General features: G+C 42.0%; 1 protein-coding gene across 1 annotated transcript; it reads left to right on the forward strand.

Moving 5' to 3' along the window:
* Nucleotides 1-3,366: 3,366 nt before the first annotated feature.
* VDAC2 (voltage dependent anion channel 2) lies at nucleotides 3,367-16,181 on the forward strand. The gene is made up of 10 exons (XM_058299103.2): nucleotides 3,367-3,525; nucleotides 3,733-3,787; nucleotides 4,675-4,743; nucleotides 5,444-5,493; nucleotides 9,025-9,177; nucleotides 9,265-9,317; nucleotides 9,780-10,007; nucleotides 10,431-10,581; nucleotides 13,568-13,625; nucleotides 15,434-16,181. Exons 2-10 carry the CDS (start codon nucleotides 3,757-3,759, stop codon nucleotides 15,523-15,525), a joined length of 885 nt encoding a protein of 294 aa, XP_058155086.1. The 5' UTR covers nucleotides 3,367-3,525; nucleotides 3,733-3,756; the 3' UTR covers nucleotides 15,526-16,181.
* The last annotated feature ends 1,332 nt before the right edge of the window (nucleotides 16,182-17,513 follow it).

Genomic DNA, 17,513 nt, shown 5'->3' on the forward strand with positions numbered 1-17,513 from the left:
AAGTGGAGCCTAATTCGCCTCCCCTTAAGTGTGGTCTGTTTTTAGTAATTCACTTCTATCAAAGAAACTAAGGTAGAAAGTGACCGTGTGATTTCTGAGGCTGAATCAGGTAAGTCATTGTGGCTCTACTCTCTCTCGGATCACCTGTTCTGGGGGAAGCCAGGTGCCATGTCATGAGGACACTTCAAGCAGCCCTGTGGAGAAGCTCATGTGGCAAGGACGTGAGGCCTCCTGCCAACAGCCACATGTGGGAGCCATCTTGGAAGCAGATCCCTCAGCCACTATCACCCAGACGACTGAGGCCTCAGCCAACACCCTGACTGCAACCTCGTAAGAGAGCCTGAGCCAGAACTACACAGCTAAACCATTCCCTAATTTTTGGCCCACAGATGCTATCAGATAATAAATGTTCGTTGGTTTAAGCCATTAAGTTTTAGGGTAATTTATTACATAGTAATCGATAACTAATACGCTCTTCTTTTTATCTCACTTGGCCTCTCCTCAGTACGCTGAGCACTCCCTCCTCTACACGATGCTCTCTTCCTCTGGCTTCCATCAAAGTACTCCTTCCGGAGGTGTCCTTTAGTCTCGCGGCCAATCTCAGTTTCCTCATTAGCTCCTCTGGTGCTTGCCCTTGAAATACTGGAACTCCTGGCCACAACCTTAGGCTTCTACTATCTTTACTTCTATCAGATTTCCCATTCACCTTAATTACATTCATGTTTAGTCTTAATTAAAACGAACATTTTCAAGCCAATGTCTCCTACCCAAAACTTTCTCCTAGGCTTTGTAACTGCCTATTGGATAACTCTGATTAGATGTGGCCCCTGTCTCCGAATACTCCTCTTATCTGAAATGGAATCATCCTGTTTCCCCTCAAACCTGGCCCTCTTCCTGCAGACCTTATCACAGTGAATGGAGTTTTGTCTTCCAACTTGCTCAATTCAGAGGTGTTGCTCCCAGCCACTCTAGACTTCTCATTTGCCAGCTCAGGACCCTCAGAATTGAGTTCCAGCCAACTTCTTTGGTCTGATTGCTCGAATTTTTCCACAGGTTGTTCCAGCTTTACTTATTTATGGTTCCCAAGTGATTCCTGCCATTTCAAGCCCCTTCACTCCCCCTCCCCACCCCGGCTTTGCACATCCTTTTTTCTAGAATTTTGCTTTCCCATCTCCCTACCTCTCAGCTTGTTTTGTTAAGTCCTACTTTCCAAGTTTAGTGCAAGTGTAACCGTGTCCACAGTTCTCTGTGCTTACAGCTTATCATTGTGCTTACAAGTCCTGAGCTTGTCTTTCCCATTCCCCATCCTTTGCTGGGTGACAATTTTCCATGGCATTTCTACATGTCTTGTGACAGCTTTTGTCCCAGACTACCTTTTTAAGGATATTTGCATAGCAAACAGCCTTGGAAGAATGGGGTTATGTTGCCATCTGGAACAGAGGACAGATTCTGTTTCCTCAGCTGTATGTCTCCCTCTAGAATAAAGGTTGGGCAGGTTTGCTAGTAACAGTTGGCATTTCCTAAATCCAGGGTTCCTCAGCTATGATGCAAAATCATGGTGTACACACCATCTACCTGGGCCACTCTGTGCTAACACTGTGAGACAAAGGGAACTACAGGAACTGATGTGAACATTAAGCTTATCATATAATAAAGTCCTTTGTCTTTGACTGTGAGTCTCATGTCTTCTGCCAACAACCATGAAACTATGGCAGGAGAACTTGCTGGCTTGTAAGAAGGTAAATCTTGAACCTGTCACAATTCTTGAGACCCCTACACACACTTGACTGTGCCTTGAGAGCAGGCATTGTGTCTTACTGGACTTTGTTTCCCCTGTGGGTGACACAAGTAGTTACTCTGGAAGCGGTGGCTGCTACTAATGCCTAATGCTGCTTTGCTCTACAGGCTTTGGATTGAAAACACTTTCGCTGCATTTACCAAATCTGACTTTGGAATACATTGCCATGATTCCCTGTTTAACCACAGCTCTTCTCCTGGTTATTGTGTGTACTCTTTGGGTTTGCAGAAGATTGAGCTTCAGACCTGTGTTCAGTAAAGTTCTCTGGAGGTTAAATGCCACAGATAATTCACAACATGAATAAGCCCTACTGCAGCTAATGGAGGTCACTAATTTAGCAGAGACTTGGTTTTTCTGGTGAGTGGTTTTTCAGGGTGCAGTAGGGAGCAACTGCCATTTTCCCTCACAATAGTATCAAACATAGCAGGAGCTGACCAGCTCCAAGTCAAGTCAGGCTCATTGCAGACTAACCTGCCTGCGCTTGAAGGAAGGAATGAATCAGTGCTTCTGGTGCCAGATCTCTTAGGAGCTAATGCACTTCTTTCTTCTACCCTTCTACAAAAGGAATAAGCCTAGCTACGACCAAGCAAGACTGATTGCTGGGCTTCCTCAGGAGAGGGAAATCCACCAAGCTGCACCCTTAATCTGGGTGTTTGATTGTGGAAGTCCAGCCAGGCATTATTTTCCTGATCTAGGGGAACGGAACCTTGGCAGCGTTTGAACAGAGGTGGCTTTCAGAACCAGAAGAAATGAAGGGGGAAGGGAGGCTTAGCTCATAGTCACGGCTGACTGGCTATTAAATACTTTATCTCTTTTAAACTTGTCACTTTGTAGATGAGGAAACTGAGGTATAGAGGGACTAATTACTGAGATGGGCTATTGATTCCGGAGAGCCCATGTCGGTCTCATTAGATTGAAATTGCTCAATTTTCTTGTTCCCTTGGTTCCCCCACTGTCCCCGGACACCCGGAGAATTTACTCCTGAAGTTTCCCCAGGCCTGTCTCATTCAGAGGAGGATGGGCCCTGAGCAGGAGGTCTCACCGAGAGAGCCGCGGTTCTGCGCGTGTGTGCCGTCCCAACCGAGCGGGCAGCACATGCCCCACTTGCTCACGGTAGAGGGGTTAAAACTCAGTTGACTCCTTCCAGACGCCCTCTACGTGGGAGTCTTTCCATGGGGTATGGGCAGTTGCCAAGAGAAAGCTGGAGAGAACTACGTGACCTTCGGGGCGCACGCCCGCACCCGACCGCGCCTAGAACTGAGCGGACACGCGCCTGCCGCCCCGCCCCGCCCTGACCAGCGCGCGGGCCTCCGCCCCATCCCCCGCCCGCGCGGTCCCCGTAGCGCTGCTTTCGCCGTTCCCCGCCCCCTCGCCTTTGGGGCTGCCTTCGTCACTGCCTGACCCGAGATCCAGCAGCTTCTGCTTTCCTGGTCCCCACCAACAGAAAGTAGCAGCTCACCCTGGGGGTAGGAATGCCCTCGGTCCATGTGGCTACTTCGGAGCAAGTGGGAGAGGGCGGCGGGAGGCACTGCGGGGGCAGGCGCGGCGGGCAGCTCAGGGGCAGCGGCGGGGTCCTGGCGAGGGGAGGACGGGGTTGCGGCGGGGGGAACGGTGTCTCCTTCACTTCGCCCTCCAGCCCCGGCAGCTGTATCCTTTTCTTCAGGTAGCCTAGCGGCTTCAGCTACTAGCAGAGCGGCGGCGGCGGCCCCCCCTCAGGAGACAACCAGGTACCGCCGCCCCCGCCTCAGGCCGAGCCGGGGGGCTTAGGCCGCCGTGGCTAAGCAGGAGGCCTGAGTCAGACTCGGGGTCGGCCTTGGCTCCCTAAGATGGCCGCGCTGCCCTGCGGCCCCTAGCCCTTCTCTCTCTGAAACCCCCTTCTGGCCCCTTCACCTGCCTCCGACCCTCGCTGACCGCACTTCTTGTTCCTTCCGCAGATCACCCCTTCCCACGGCCTCGCTATGGCGACCTACGGGCAGAGCTGCGCGCGGCGTAAGTAGAGCAGGGATTTGTGCTGAATGGGGTTGGGTGACCGGCGAGATGGAATCTGTAGACCAGAAAACCGCAGCTTCTCCCATCCCATCTCTCCAAAGACTTGGAAATTCGGTCCCTTCCGGTAGCCACTCTACAGCGTGATCACCCGGGCTCTGCGGAGGAGGGACTGCTGGATTCTCGAGTGGAGGGTCTAGGCCGCGGGAATTGGTCTCTGGTCCTATTCACCTCCAGCTATTGGATGTGTCTTTGGCCAGCAAAAAAAAGCAGAGAGTCATTAATTGTGGGATTCCACCTTTCAAGGATTGGATTGCTCACCGTTTAGAGGAAGTAGTCTTCTTGAGTGTGCAAGGTCATTCATTACATGTGCTCCTGAGGGCGTGGACATGCTTTGTGAAATGAATGAGCTGGTGTAAGGATCTCAGATTGCTCTAAATTTCAGTATTTAAGTTCCCAGGGCGTTAAGCTCTCTGGTTTTCCCACTCCAGAACTTTTGTTTTGACCTTAATGGGGATACTAAGATGTATAACAAAGGAGAGGGCCTAGTCTTAGGTTTTCATCTTATATCATTTGTTAAAATCTGCCCATCCCAGTGATTTTTGTTGGATGCAGAGCTGTATTTGATCTTATATACCTGTCTGGTCCAAGGAAGTGAGATTGTAGGCACTGTGTAAATTTAGGAATAGAAAATGTGTTTTTCTATCTTGGAAGGAATTTATAGAGTTTGTATAGCCCACTTAATTTGGTTATCCGTTTTAGGAATAACCTTTTTTGATGATACCAGAATGAATCATTACAGTAAAGTTTTATTGTAGCTCACAGTGGCATAAAAAATCACAATTTCCAACAATCAGAAACATTAATGTGAAGTGTTTTCTTCCTACCAGCAATGTGTATTCCTCCATCATATGCTGACCTTGGCAAAGCTGCCAGAGATATTTTCAACAAAGGATTTGGTAAGTTTGTTGGTTTTTTAAAATCAAAAGTGAACGTGTTTGGGGAATCCCAATCGTTTCTTCAAATTGTGAACATCTTTTTGCATTTTTTAAAATACATCTTAGATTAAATTTCTGTTAAAGTAGTTCTGTAACAGTCCACATACCCCTCCACCCCAATTTTCTACAATTTTTTCAAACTATAATTGAAGGCTTTTAACCTTTAAGAAAAAAACAGCTTGTGCTTTTATTTCCTTCCATTATAGCTTCAGCCTTGATTGACTGGAGTTCTTTCTAACACCCTTCAAAGGGTATGGGCTTTTTCAAGTGAATTTGGATTTTTTCTGAAGATTTTATTTTACTCCTTCAGATTAAAATTAGAACTACCCTTTGGTGGGATAAATGTTCTAAATGTTTATGTTATACTAGCCTAATGGCTATATTAAGTTGAATTCTGATCTGATATTTTGGTTTAAAAATGATTTGAAAACTTAAAAAAAAATTTTTTTTATGGTGCCACCTGTACACCAAAACACTAGGCTAGGCTGTATGGAGATGTTGTCCTTTACAAGTTAGTTTACATAGAACTAATTTTCAGAATACCCCTTTAAAATTGTATCAGCATACATTTTTATTCTCTGGATATATGAAATCTCTCTTTAAGGTATAGCCAACTATTGGACTGCATCTCATTTTATTTTTTGCTCTCTACTTGTTGAAGGTTTTGGGTTGGTGAAACTGGATGTGAAAACAAAGTCATGCAGTGGTGTGGTGAGTGTTAGATATCTAATAAGTTCTGATGAGCCTTTATATACTTTTCAACCTGTTAAATAGTCATAACTGAAAGATGTGTATGTATTTTGTGTTGAAGAAGAGGCAGAAGTAGTTAATTTTGTTTGAGCAGGGCTGAATGTACTCTAATTTATTTTGGCTTTTGCAATAATTTCTGATATTCATGTTATCTTTTGGCATATTTCTTTCTCTGCACAAAGAACTCAGGAATGAAATCAGTCATATGGGACTCTCCTCTACTCAGTAAGATTGTGAGCTTGAGGCAGGGAACCTTGTATATTTTTGGTAACCCTTTCAATGCCTGTCAGAATTCTGGGCATTAAAATGCTCAGTAACTTCTTAATAATTTGAGTGTATTGGTCATACATCTATAATGACCATCTTCTAGTGGTCATTTATGGGGAGGATTTCCACATATATTTTGTAAATTTAGGAAGTCTTTTATTTGAATGTTTTTAAAGAGGTTGATATTTTGATATTTGAGTTTCTTTATCCTTCACTAACTCCTACAAAGGAGATGAAGTAAAATTTCATTAAAATTTTTTTTTTCTTGCTCTAAAAATTTGTGTTCTGAGATTGCTTTGGGGGTGGATGGTATTGTGTATACATGTTGAATAATATTGGCTACTTGAACAAATTCTTGTCGTTAATTCCTTTAGTGTATGTAACTGGTATTTATTAAATTAGTCATGTTGTAGTTATGTAATGCCTAGACTTGTTCGTTTCTAAACTTATTGGTCAGAACTATCATTTGGTTTCTTTATTCTGAAAGGAAGCCTGGGTATCCAGTTGTGGTTGGTGACTTGTTCAAGATAAATGCAATGAATGTCTCATGATGATGGAGGAGGTTGTTGTTATGGGGGGGGAGTGGGGTAAGGGGGGTCGGGGGTATTTTGGGGACCTCATATTTTTTGAATGTAACATTAAAAAAAGACAAAAAATTAAAAAACAAAAAAGGCTACAGAGCAATGATTTGGTGTTTTATGTGTTCCTACTCTTAACCTATTGAGGCCCCTTATAAACACTTGCTGTGTATTTGTTAAACACAAGATATTTAAAAATAAGCCTCAGTCCTTGAGCTTAAAAAGCTTTCTAGTTGGAAAGACAAACTTTAAACTAGGACACAATCAGAAAGAAATATATTGAGTATTAATGGCTTGATAAACCAAAAATCTTTGTTAGAAAAGAAAGGCTGTAGGCAAGGATAGTTAGGGAAAAATTTTTAAGTAGATTTAAGATCATGAATGAGCTGAATTAGATATAGTATGTTTTCATTTCTATTTAATTCAATAAGTTTGGTGCTGATCCTATGATAGTGTCTGGCATCAAATAAATAATGCCTGCCTCTCTCACCTCAACTGCAGAGATGTCCAGGCCACCCCTGAATGTCCTTTAGAATCCAGTGTGTCTGGTGATGGAGTGAAGGGTATAAACTCTACTCCTGGTGTTATCTGGCCCAATTCTGGTCCCATTGGGTGATCTTTGCTTCATGTCTTGAGCATAGTCATTCTAGTAGACAAATCGTGAATCAGAACTGTTCCTCAGAGAGCATTTAATATTTTACATTGGAAGATTTCAATTGCCTGCCTGTTATACTGAGCTCTGTAACATTATTAGATTTTGGATTATCAGTAGCAAATTTTAGATTTCAGATAAGCCCTCCCCCATATTATCTCTCTCTTTTCAGTTGGTGTGTGACTAGAGATCAGCAAATCATTTATATCTGCTGTAAACAAAATTATATAATGCACTTCAAATTGATCCTTGTATTAGATTATTCTAGTGATAAAATCTATTATACATAATGTAATTTTACATTATGCATGTTATAAACCAGGTGTAGAGTAAATCTATGAGTCTCTAACCTTACCTTTTTTTTTTTTTTTGAGAATGTGAAAGCCAGTTGGAAAGGCATGAAACCTGGTGAAGACTTTTTTTCGTCATTTTCTTTTTTCAACTTCATTTTTAAAGAAGTTTTAGGTTATACTGAAAATATAGAGGATTCCATATACCCCACCCCTTCCCTCTCACATTTTCCCCCATTAGTAACATTTTACATGAGTTTCTAATTTATGAACAAATATTGAAGCATTGCTACTATGGTCAATAGTTTACATTATGGTTTACACATTGCCCCCCCCCAAGATTTATTTGTTTTTGTGTTTCTCCCTTCCTCTCCTCCCGCCCTGCTATTTTTGCTGTCTGTGTTGTCTTCTCTTCTCATTTTCTCTCCTCTAGGATTCACTGGGGACCACTGATCCTGGAGACCTCTGATAGGGAGAGGTTCCCTGTCAGTTGAGCCACCTCAGTTCCTGGTTTCTGCTGTGCCTCACCTTGACTCTCCTCTTGTCTCTCTTTTGATGCGTCATCATCTTGCTGCGTGACTCACTTGCGCGGGGCACTGGCTCACCATGCGGGCACTCGCATAGGCACTGGCTTGCTGTGCAGGCACGCTCTCTCTTCTTTTTCACCAGGAGGCCCCAGGGATCAAACCCAGGTCCTCCCATATGTTAGGTGGAAGCTCTGTCACTTGAGCCACATCTGCTTCCCTATGGTTTACACTTTGTACTGTACAATTTTATAGGTCTTGACAAAATGTATAATGGCCTGTATTCATCATTGTAAAATCATGCAGAACAATTCCAGTGCCCTAAAAAATGTCCACTGTTCTACCTATTTTCCCTCCCTCTCCCCTCAGAAGCTGTGGTAGTCACTATTTATTTTTTTCTCAATGTTATAAGATTTTTGTTAATATGATAATAAGTCTGTTTTGGTTCATGATTGCATTCCCCCCCTTACGTTTGTTTATACCTCGATCTTGAGGATTTTGGGATGGTGATGCCCACCCTGCTTCAAATTGAGAGGGAGGTGGTGGAGACTCTTAATCTCTGAAAAACAGAGTATTGGCATTTAAAAGAATTTTTCAAAAACTCTTATTTTTGTTTGTGGCATGGATTGCTACTGTGGGTGCTTTCTCTTTAAGAATTTTCAGGAAGTGTTACAAAATAAGTAGAATATCTGTTATAAGTTCTAATTTTAGTGATGGAAACCATGATTACTGATACTGACCAATTAGTGTTTTATTCACTATCAGATAGATTAGATAAAACATTCATTTACCACCCCCCCCCCCCCCCCCCCCCCCGCTGACTTGAATGCAAAATAAAATTTCTTGAACAGAGCTTTCCTTGAAAGGAAGTAGCAGTTGATATTGTTAGGTATTAGAGAAGGTATTCAGTTTATCATTTGGGAGTTAGCTACAGGTTAACTTGTGATTGGTTGGAAATGCCAGCTGTTAGTAGGTGACAGCAGTTATTTGAAGGCTATTTTGGTCATTCATTTGTATATAAGAGTAGCACAGTGTATAGGGTAAAAGTTCAGGAAGCTAAACAGGGAAAGGGGATTAGCGAAGTTACTGAATATTTCAGTGGGTGTTGTGGTTTGTGAAGTTAGGCAATACATTCTTCTAGGTTTAGGAGAAAATTCATGAGTTATTTATTGTCTTATTAGGAATTCTCAACATCTGGTTCATCTAATACAGACACTGGTAAAGTTACTGGGACCTTGGAGACCAAATACAAATGGTGTGAGTATGGTCTCACTTTCACAGAAAAATGGAACACTGATAACACTCTGGGAACAGAAATTGCAATTGAAGACCAGGTAACTTTCTGAAAATGTGCTTTAGTATTTAAATTATTTTTGTATTTTACAAAGGGAATAACTGAAAAGATTTTTCTTTGAAAATAGATTTGTCAAGGTTTGAAACTGACATTTGATACCACCTTCTCACCAAACACGGGGTAAGCATGTGCATTTTTATCTGCTTTAAATTTAAAAGCATTCCTCTTGTATATATTTAGGAAAGATGCACATTTACTATTGACAGTTTACTCAGCTGCCTTGTGAGGGCAAATCTGTTTTTGGAACACTATGGTGGCCATTTTTAGTTTACCTTCAGATATTTGCATCTTTTCATTGTGGCATTAAGTTGGGTAATAAACATGTTTCTAAGAGGCTTTTGTGATTTATCACCTACTCTGCAAAGCAGTCTTCCTATGATGTTGGCAGTCCAGCTACCCCATGTGCCCTTGTCTTTTGTTCATTGTGCTGTTTTTCCTCCTTTGAATGTGCTACTGCTTCTTTTACTCCCCAGTTACACTGTAGTTCATTTAAATCTGTTTTGTGCCCTTGATTCAGAAATTATGCATGTAAATAATCTTTTCCACTGGCATCAGTTTTACGTTAGTTTGTTCTTTCTCCAGAAAGAAAAGTGGTAAAATCAAGTCTTCTTACAAGAGGGAGTGTATAAACCTCGGTTGTGATGTTGACTTTGATTTTGCTGGACCTGCAATCCATGGTTCAGCCGTCTTTGGTTATGAGGGCTGGCTTGCTGGTTACCAGATGACCTTTGACAGTGCCAAATCAAAGCTGACAAGGAATAACTTTGCAGTGGGCTACAGGACTGGAGACTTTCAGCTACACACTAATGTGTAAGTACTTATTTTGTAGGATATTATGATGTAGGACCTCAGAGGATGGTATTTGATGTCTCTTCTCATCTCTTAATAATCTGGGCATGGCCTGAGTGATTTAACATAAAAAAACATTGTCTTCACTGTTTAGAGTACCCCTCCGAATTGTATAGTAAAAAATGCTAGTCTGACTTTTGTGCTGAAAGTAAATCTTCATTTCACAAGAGTTCACTTTTTAGAAGAAGCTGAGGTATTGCTAAATACATACGAGAAATACCCTTTTTTTATAACCCTTTTCCCCTGCTTGAAAGTTTTCTGTGGAATACTAAAGACCCACGTGAGCAATGACTTATTTAAATAAAAATACTACTATATCAGTTTAATGCCTTAGATATGATTACATTGCTTATCCTAGATTTACAAATTTAAAATATCTTATAGCAATGATGGGACAGAATTTGGAGGATCAATTTATCAGAAAGTATGTGAAGATCTTGACACCTCAGTAAACCTTGCTTGGACATCAGGTACCAACTGCACTCGTTTTGGCATTGCAGCTAAATATCAGTTGGATCCGACTGCTTCCATTTCTGTGAGTACTGTTTTGGGTTTAGAATGGTGTTTTGGTTGTTGAATTGATCTTTGGTATATTGAATTGTGTTAAATTTTACCTGCCATTCACACAATCTCCAGTTTATAGACAAATTGGGATTAGAATTTGAAATACTGCTTTTCTAAAAAATGGAGAATAGTGTTAGAGGTTTGGTTTTCAGGTCAGGCCACAGGACCTTGTTTACCCTTAAGAGCTGCTTGAATTACTCTTAGCCCCAAGCCTGTCTAAGCCTCAGGGGCAGTTCTTTTGTGTATTGGGGAATACCAGTACTTTCCTACTTTGACTTTGTCTCTTTTTAGTTTACATAGTATCTTTAGATTTGGTCTGAGAGGTCAGTGGGACACATGTCATTTTGCAGATGAAGAAACTGAAGCTGATAGATGAAAAGAACTTGGACCCCTGCCAGGGAGGGAGGGGTAGAGCCAGGGCTAGACTCCATGTGTTTTGATGTCAGTCCTGTGTAGGATGACCATCCCACTTTGCCCAGTAATGCCTCCAGTCTTGGGCAGACCAGGATGGTTGACCACTCTAGCCAATTCTTACACTAATTCTGCTATTTCTTCCTCCAATTATATTGGTTTGGAGTAGAGGGGTTCAGTGTATGGGAGTGTAGGGAGGGGCTGGCTATAATTTCAGGCAGATCAGCAGGTCCTGTGTGTCATTGCTTTACAGATCAGGGACTACCTGCACTGAATGTACTGGGAATGAAAGCAAATTAAACCTTCCATGAGAGTTAATTTTGTTATAAAGTTGTCTTCATTCTTAAGACTAAAGGACAGTATACTTTGATAATTTAATTAAATAGGTTTTAGCCACATTCTTGGTATATCTCAGTGCAATTGTAATCAGAATGAGAAGCCTCCGGCATGCTCTTCCCTTTGGCAAGGCAGTGATTCATTTATTTTTCCCTTCTCTGTTTCTGTTTCTAACTGCACTGTAGCCATAAAAACGTCAGGATTCGCCCAGCATACTTTCCTTGGATAGTTAAATTGTTATTCTCTGCGAAACTATGTCTGGCATAATATGTGGCCTTTGGCTCCTAGCAATTTATTGTCTAAATTGGAAAGAAAGCTTCAGACCTCTGTGTCATTGAGTGACTCCTTGGGTTTGGAAATGTATCCAGCACTTCCCACCTAATGCTGCCGTGGCCCCAGTCCAGCAGCCCCTGGACATACTGCTTCATGCCCCTAAAAGCCTTCTGTTCACGATTTTATGATTGACTCCTACTCTAACATATTCTGAATTCGTATTCAAGTGTCTAAGGCTCTTAATTTCTTGGGCATTTTTTCCTTTGGTCATTGGTGGCTCACGAAGACTTGGCTTTAGTGTCAGGTGAATACAGTGCTGTTTGTGTGATTTTGGCCTGTAAAGTTACATCATTTCTTTGGGCTGTTTAGATGTTACTTATTATGAAAGAGTGTAGAAATTGAATCATTTCCAAATCTGTTTTGTTTCCAAGAGGCTGTTGATCTCTTTTACCATCACAAAGTGCTAAGGAGCAGCGGCATTTAGAGATGATCGAGTAATGTTGCCTGACCAGGCAACTTAGGCCTCTTAGTAGAGGGAGATGGGGGAGAAGTACCCCCCTTTACAATCATAGGCTCCTGGTGTAGCTTAGTGATGTTTGTGGTTGTAGAGAATAGAGTTTCTCCTTACCATGTCTTGCTCTCCACTGTTCCTTCCAGCCCCTGAAGTCTGTGGTTAAATCTTAAAATATTAGGATTGTGCAAGGGGGATAGGGGCTTTGATTGGTAAATGATGCCCCATTGAGCCTCCTTTCAGGGGCAGTCTGTTTATATATAGCCAAGACTCAGCGGCATTACAGGGGTGTGAGAATGTGAGGGAAAGGATTTTTAGTTGATGTGATTTTTCAGAGGAAGTCCTTACCATTGAGGGATTTTTAACACTTATGACTTTGATTCTTTAGAAGGAACCCCAAAGTAGTAATATGTGTGTGTTCAAGTCACAGATTTAAACTTTACACCTCACACTTTGAGGCTGGTGTGTGCCAAACAGTGAGTGAGCCTGGTGGGCATCCACTGGCCACATTCAGCGTGGTTTTGTTTTGCAAGACTAGGCTCAAAAAGGACAGCTTTTATTAGAGTTCTTAGACTCTTGTGCTACATGGACAATTTAGGATCTGTGGACAAACAGTGGTAACAATGGATGTCAAGTATATTGTTGTGTACTAGTGACAGTTGATTTTGCATTGATTTTGAATGGATAAAAGAATTAGTGGCACCTGATTTTTTTTAAAGGATCTGTTTTTTTTTTTTTTTTTTAAAGATTTATTTCTCCCTACCCCCATCCCACCATTGTCTGCTCTTGTGTCCATTTGCTATGTGTTCTTCTCTGTCCGCTTGCATTCTTGGCGGCTCTGGGAATCTGTGTCTTTTTTTTTTCTTTTCTTTAAAGATTTATTTTTAAAATTTATTTCTCTCCCTCCCCGCCCCCCAGTTGTCTGCTCTCTCTGTCCATTCGCTGTGTTCTTCTGTGACTGCTTCTATCCTTATCAGCGGCACTGGGAATCTATGTTTCTTTTTGTTGCATCATCTTGCTGTGTCAGCTGTCCGCGTGTGCGGTGCCATTCCTGGGCGGGCTGCGCTTTTCGCGCGGGGTGGCTCTCCTTGTGGGGAGCACTCCTTGCGTGTGGGGCTTCCCTACATGGGTGACACCCCTGTGTGGCATGACACTTGCGCACAGCAGCACTGCGCGTGGGCCAGCTCACCACAAGGGCCAGGAGGCTTGGGTTTGAACCCTGGACCTCCTGTATGGTAGGCGGATGCTCTATCTGTTGAGCCACATTCGCTTCCTGGCACCTAATTTTGAGTTTTGGTACACAGTATTAAATTTTATTATCTCATGTGAATAACTATAATTGCATGGTAGGGAAAACATGGGAGGGAGGGGGTTTGTTTCTCCATTCAGAAATTTTTCTTACATTTGTTTTTGTGTTTTATTTTAGGCAAAAGTCAACAACTCTAGTTTAATTGGAGTGGGCTACACTCAGACTCTGAGGCCTGGTAAGTATCCCTTAATAAGTTTCAATAGGATTTTGAAAATTATTTTTCTTTTCACAGCTAACTTTGTAAACTTTTCAGGCATACAAAAGGTTGGAAAGAAGAGTACAGTGAACACCCTTCTGCCTTTTCTTGACTTTTTGCCATATTCTTCCCCCTTTTTTCCTTTCTTTTTTTCTTTTCCCTTTTCTTTCCCATCCCTTCTTGTCCTGTCTTGTTCAGAAGCAACTTGGAGCTATCATGACACTTGCTCTTAAGTGCTTCTGCATGCATATCCTCAAAATAAGGATGTTCTTCGGTTGTCTTTACTCATTGCTTTTGGTTGTTCTGTCTCTATAGTCTTTTATTCTGCTTTAGTTTGCTAAAGGCTGCCAAGGCAATATACCAGAAATAGGTTGGCTTTTACAGTGGGGGGTTTAAATTGGCTTACTGCAAGCTTACAGTCCCAGGGCTGAGAGTAGTATCCAGCCCAGTGCATCCTCAGGTGATGTAGTCTCCCCAGAGACTGGCTATGGGCCATCTTGGACTCTTCTGTCACAGTCTGCCAGTCACTGTCTTCTTCTCAGACTCCAGTACTTTCATCTTCTGGCCTTTGACTTTGCCAGCTTCCCTGGGTTCCTCTCTGAGCTCCTGTGGCCTTATCTCTGTTTTGTCTATCCATTATAAAGGACTCTAATAAGGGGACTAAAACCCACTGTGGGTCACCTCACCGAAGTAATAAAATCAGAGACCCTTAATGGAAATAATTTAAAAGGTTCCCACCTAGAATAGGTTCATGCCCACAGGAATGGATTAGCATAAGGACATGATCTTTTCTGGAGTATGTACAAGCCTCATACTATCACACTATTTTTCTGTTTTTTTTTTTAAACCCCCCAAAATTTTTGTTTATTATGGAAGTTGTGCGCTTACAAACCATTCTTAGAGCATTGCTTCTTAACCTTCAGTGTACACATGAATCAACTGGGGAATCTTATTAAAATGTAGATTCTGATCCAGTAAGTCTGGGATGGGAGTTTCTGTATTTCTTACTAGGTCCTAGGTGATGCCAGTGTTGTTGGTTCTTAAAATACCATTTGAACTGCAAGGTTGAAAAGCACTTAGAACCCTTCCCCACCCTCCAAATAGGAATTTTTCCTCCAGTTTTTAATTTTGACTATTTTGAAATCCAAAGAAAAGTTGAGAGAATAGTACAACGCATATTTAACCCCCCACATTAAGACTTCCTAACGTTTTACTATACTTGTTTTCTCTCTGTGCCTATACACACACCTTTTTTCACCTACCCTTTTATCATTTCAGTGTGTTTTACTGATGTCAATACATCAGCCCTAATCTGCATTTCCTGAGAAAGACATATTTCTACATAACCACAATACCATTGTCACAGCCAAAGAAAGTCAGTGTTAATACCTAATATGTAGTCTGTTTCCACATTTCCAGTTGTCCTCTGAAATCTCTATTGTCGTTTTCCTTGTCTAGGATTTAGTCAAGATTCACACATAGCTTTTAATCATATCTCTTTAGTCTCTTAATTCAGATAATATATTGAACATTATTGTATTTTCTAGAGCACTTTGAACTTATTTATTGACGTTCTTATGCTCCGTTACTTGGTTCCTTTCCAACAGACTGGATTTCTCTGGCATTTGGAGTTCTGTCTCACACACAGGTGCCCCCTGGTGGCTGTACTAGTAGGTCATTTGGGAGGCTGAGGAAAAGTGAGAAGGTTCTGGGATACTTATTGGAGAAGACAGCAGGTTCTTATGAGGTGTTTTGGGTGTATCATGGTTGTCTGTCTGTGCTTACAGGTGTGAAGCTTACGCTGTCTGCTCTGGTAGATGGGAAGAGCATTAATGCTGGTGGCCACAAACTTGGGCTTGCCCTGGAGTTGGAGGCTTAATCCAGCTGAAGAAACCTCTGGGAGTGGATATCAGAAGATTTGGCCTTAATATATTTCCATTGTGACCAGCAGGCTTTTCCCCCCCCCAAGAAGGTGATCAAAACAAAGGATGATCTAAACAAGAGCTGTATTTTAAATATTTAGACAGTTATTTGTTAGCTGGTTTCTAGTTGAATTGGTTATCTAGTTACCAACGCTGCAGTCGTGCAGTCACTTATACATTATTTAAATGTATTTAACTGTTAAAATGCGCTACCCACCAATAATGAAATAGACCTTTATGAAAACTGTGCAATTGTGTGCATGTTTGTTTTTATGTTCCTTTTAACATTTGATATACTGCCATTGAATGAGATGGATCAGTGGATGTTTTAAGATGAGGTTAAAATTTTTTTGTTAAAATCATCATTAGAAATACTTTGGTATCTCAGTACGTTACAAATTATGAATAAAACAAGTATACATAATTATGACTCTTAAGTATTTGCAGAGTTAAAAACTTTCCAGCTAGGGTCAAATCTTCCTGGTATTTAGCTATTACTATATATTTTTTGGTGAGCATTTTGCTCTTTACTACATGCCATAAAGTGCCCTGTGTCCCTAGAGTAATTCCATGAACTTTTTTAGACTACAATAAAATAGGATATTTGCCTGTATATTTTTCAGTTTGTAAGTTTGTACAGTTACACTGTATCAGCATTAACCCCAGGAAGGCTTGGAGAGAAAATCACAAAGGAAACGGAAGGAATGGTGCTGAAAGATTGTATACATACATCTACCAGATTATATACATACACCCACTGCTGTGAGCCTTTGCTGCTGCTGAGTGGGAACATACACTAGGCCCTAGTTTGCTAGGATGGAACTAGGTGTAGGGAAATGTAATAGGGTATACACAGTGTCGGGAACCAGAGGAGGGAGTATATGGGCATCAGTGAGAGGTCATTACTACCTTCCAGGAAGATACTGGATGGAAAAGCTTGGGCATAAGCATGAGAGCAGAGGTCACCCCTTCAGGCTATCTGGCCATTGGCCTTTGGCTGCAGAGGAGTGAAGACTTGGGCATAAAGGATAGCAATCAATAGGTGATCATGGTTCAAAAAGTAGGAAGGAGTTACTTTAGAGACTATGATCAAAGGTTAGAGAAGAGAGATGTTCAACAAATCCTTAATAGGAAACTTGAAGTACAGCTTGAAGTTTGAGAGAACAAAGTACAGTAAACTTTGGGACTCATCACCTAAGAAATGATACGTGGTGAAAATTTCCAGGTCAAGAAGAATCTGATCTTGGGAGGAGATGAGAGCCCACATCAATTCCACACAGGTTGACTGGGGGCTTGAATACCTTGTGGTGTCAGGGACTGGCTGGAGTAGACTGAATCAGAAGGTGGATTCTCTGAAAGCGCTCCAATGACTTAGTGGCAGAAGTTTGGAATTTGAGCCAACTTGTTTGAGTCAGGACTGACAGGAAGAAAAATGAAGGAAAAGGTCAGGTGTCTGTGCAAGCTAGGTGTAAGGGGCACATAGTTGGAGTGTGAAGTTGACCAGCAGACAGTGCTCATAAACTGCTGTTGGTGCCAGGGAGGGAGAGACCTGCTTCCAGGCTGCAGATGCATGATGGCCTGCTGTTCCTTAGCTAATGGGGTGGCCAGACCTCTGGCTTATACCTGAAAGGGGCTAGAGTTCACCTGGTCCAGTATTCTGGGCTGTGCTGTGGCCATCTGCTGTGAGGTGTGGTGCAAGTAAGTTAACAGTTTGTCAGGACTTAGGTATGGCAAATTAGATCATGTTTACCCACATGCATCCTAATAAGCTTGCATGAGTGGGGGAGAAAAGGGTGGGTTTATAGCCAGGGCCCTGAGGATTAGCCGTACCTCAAGGTGGATCTCAGGAGCTGTGGGCTCATTCTGCGGCTTCCAGTGGCAGCCAGGTGTACTTGCCCCACTCAGGCCTGACCATGAGGTGGCAAAACCTTATATTCTAGGCTGA

This window comes from Dasypus novemcinctus, chromosome 6 (assembly GCF_030445035.2).
Source record: "Dasypus novemcinctus isolate mDasNov1 chromosome 6, mDasNov1.1.hap2, whole genome shotgun sequence".
Lineage (NCBI taxonomy): Eukaryota > Metazoa > Chordata > Mammalia > Cingulata > Dasypodidae > Dasypus > Dasypus novemcinctus.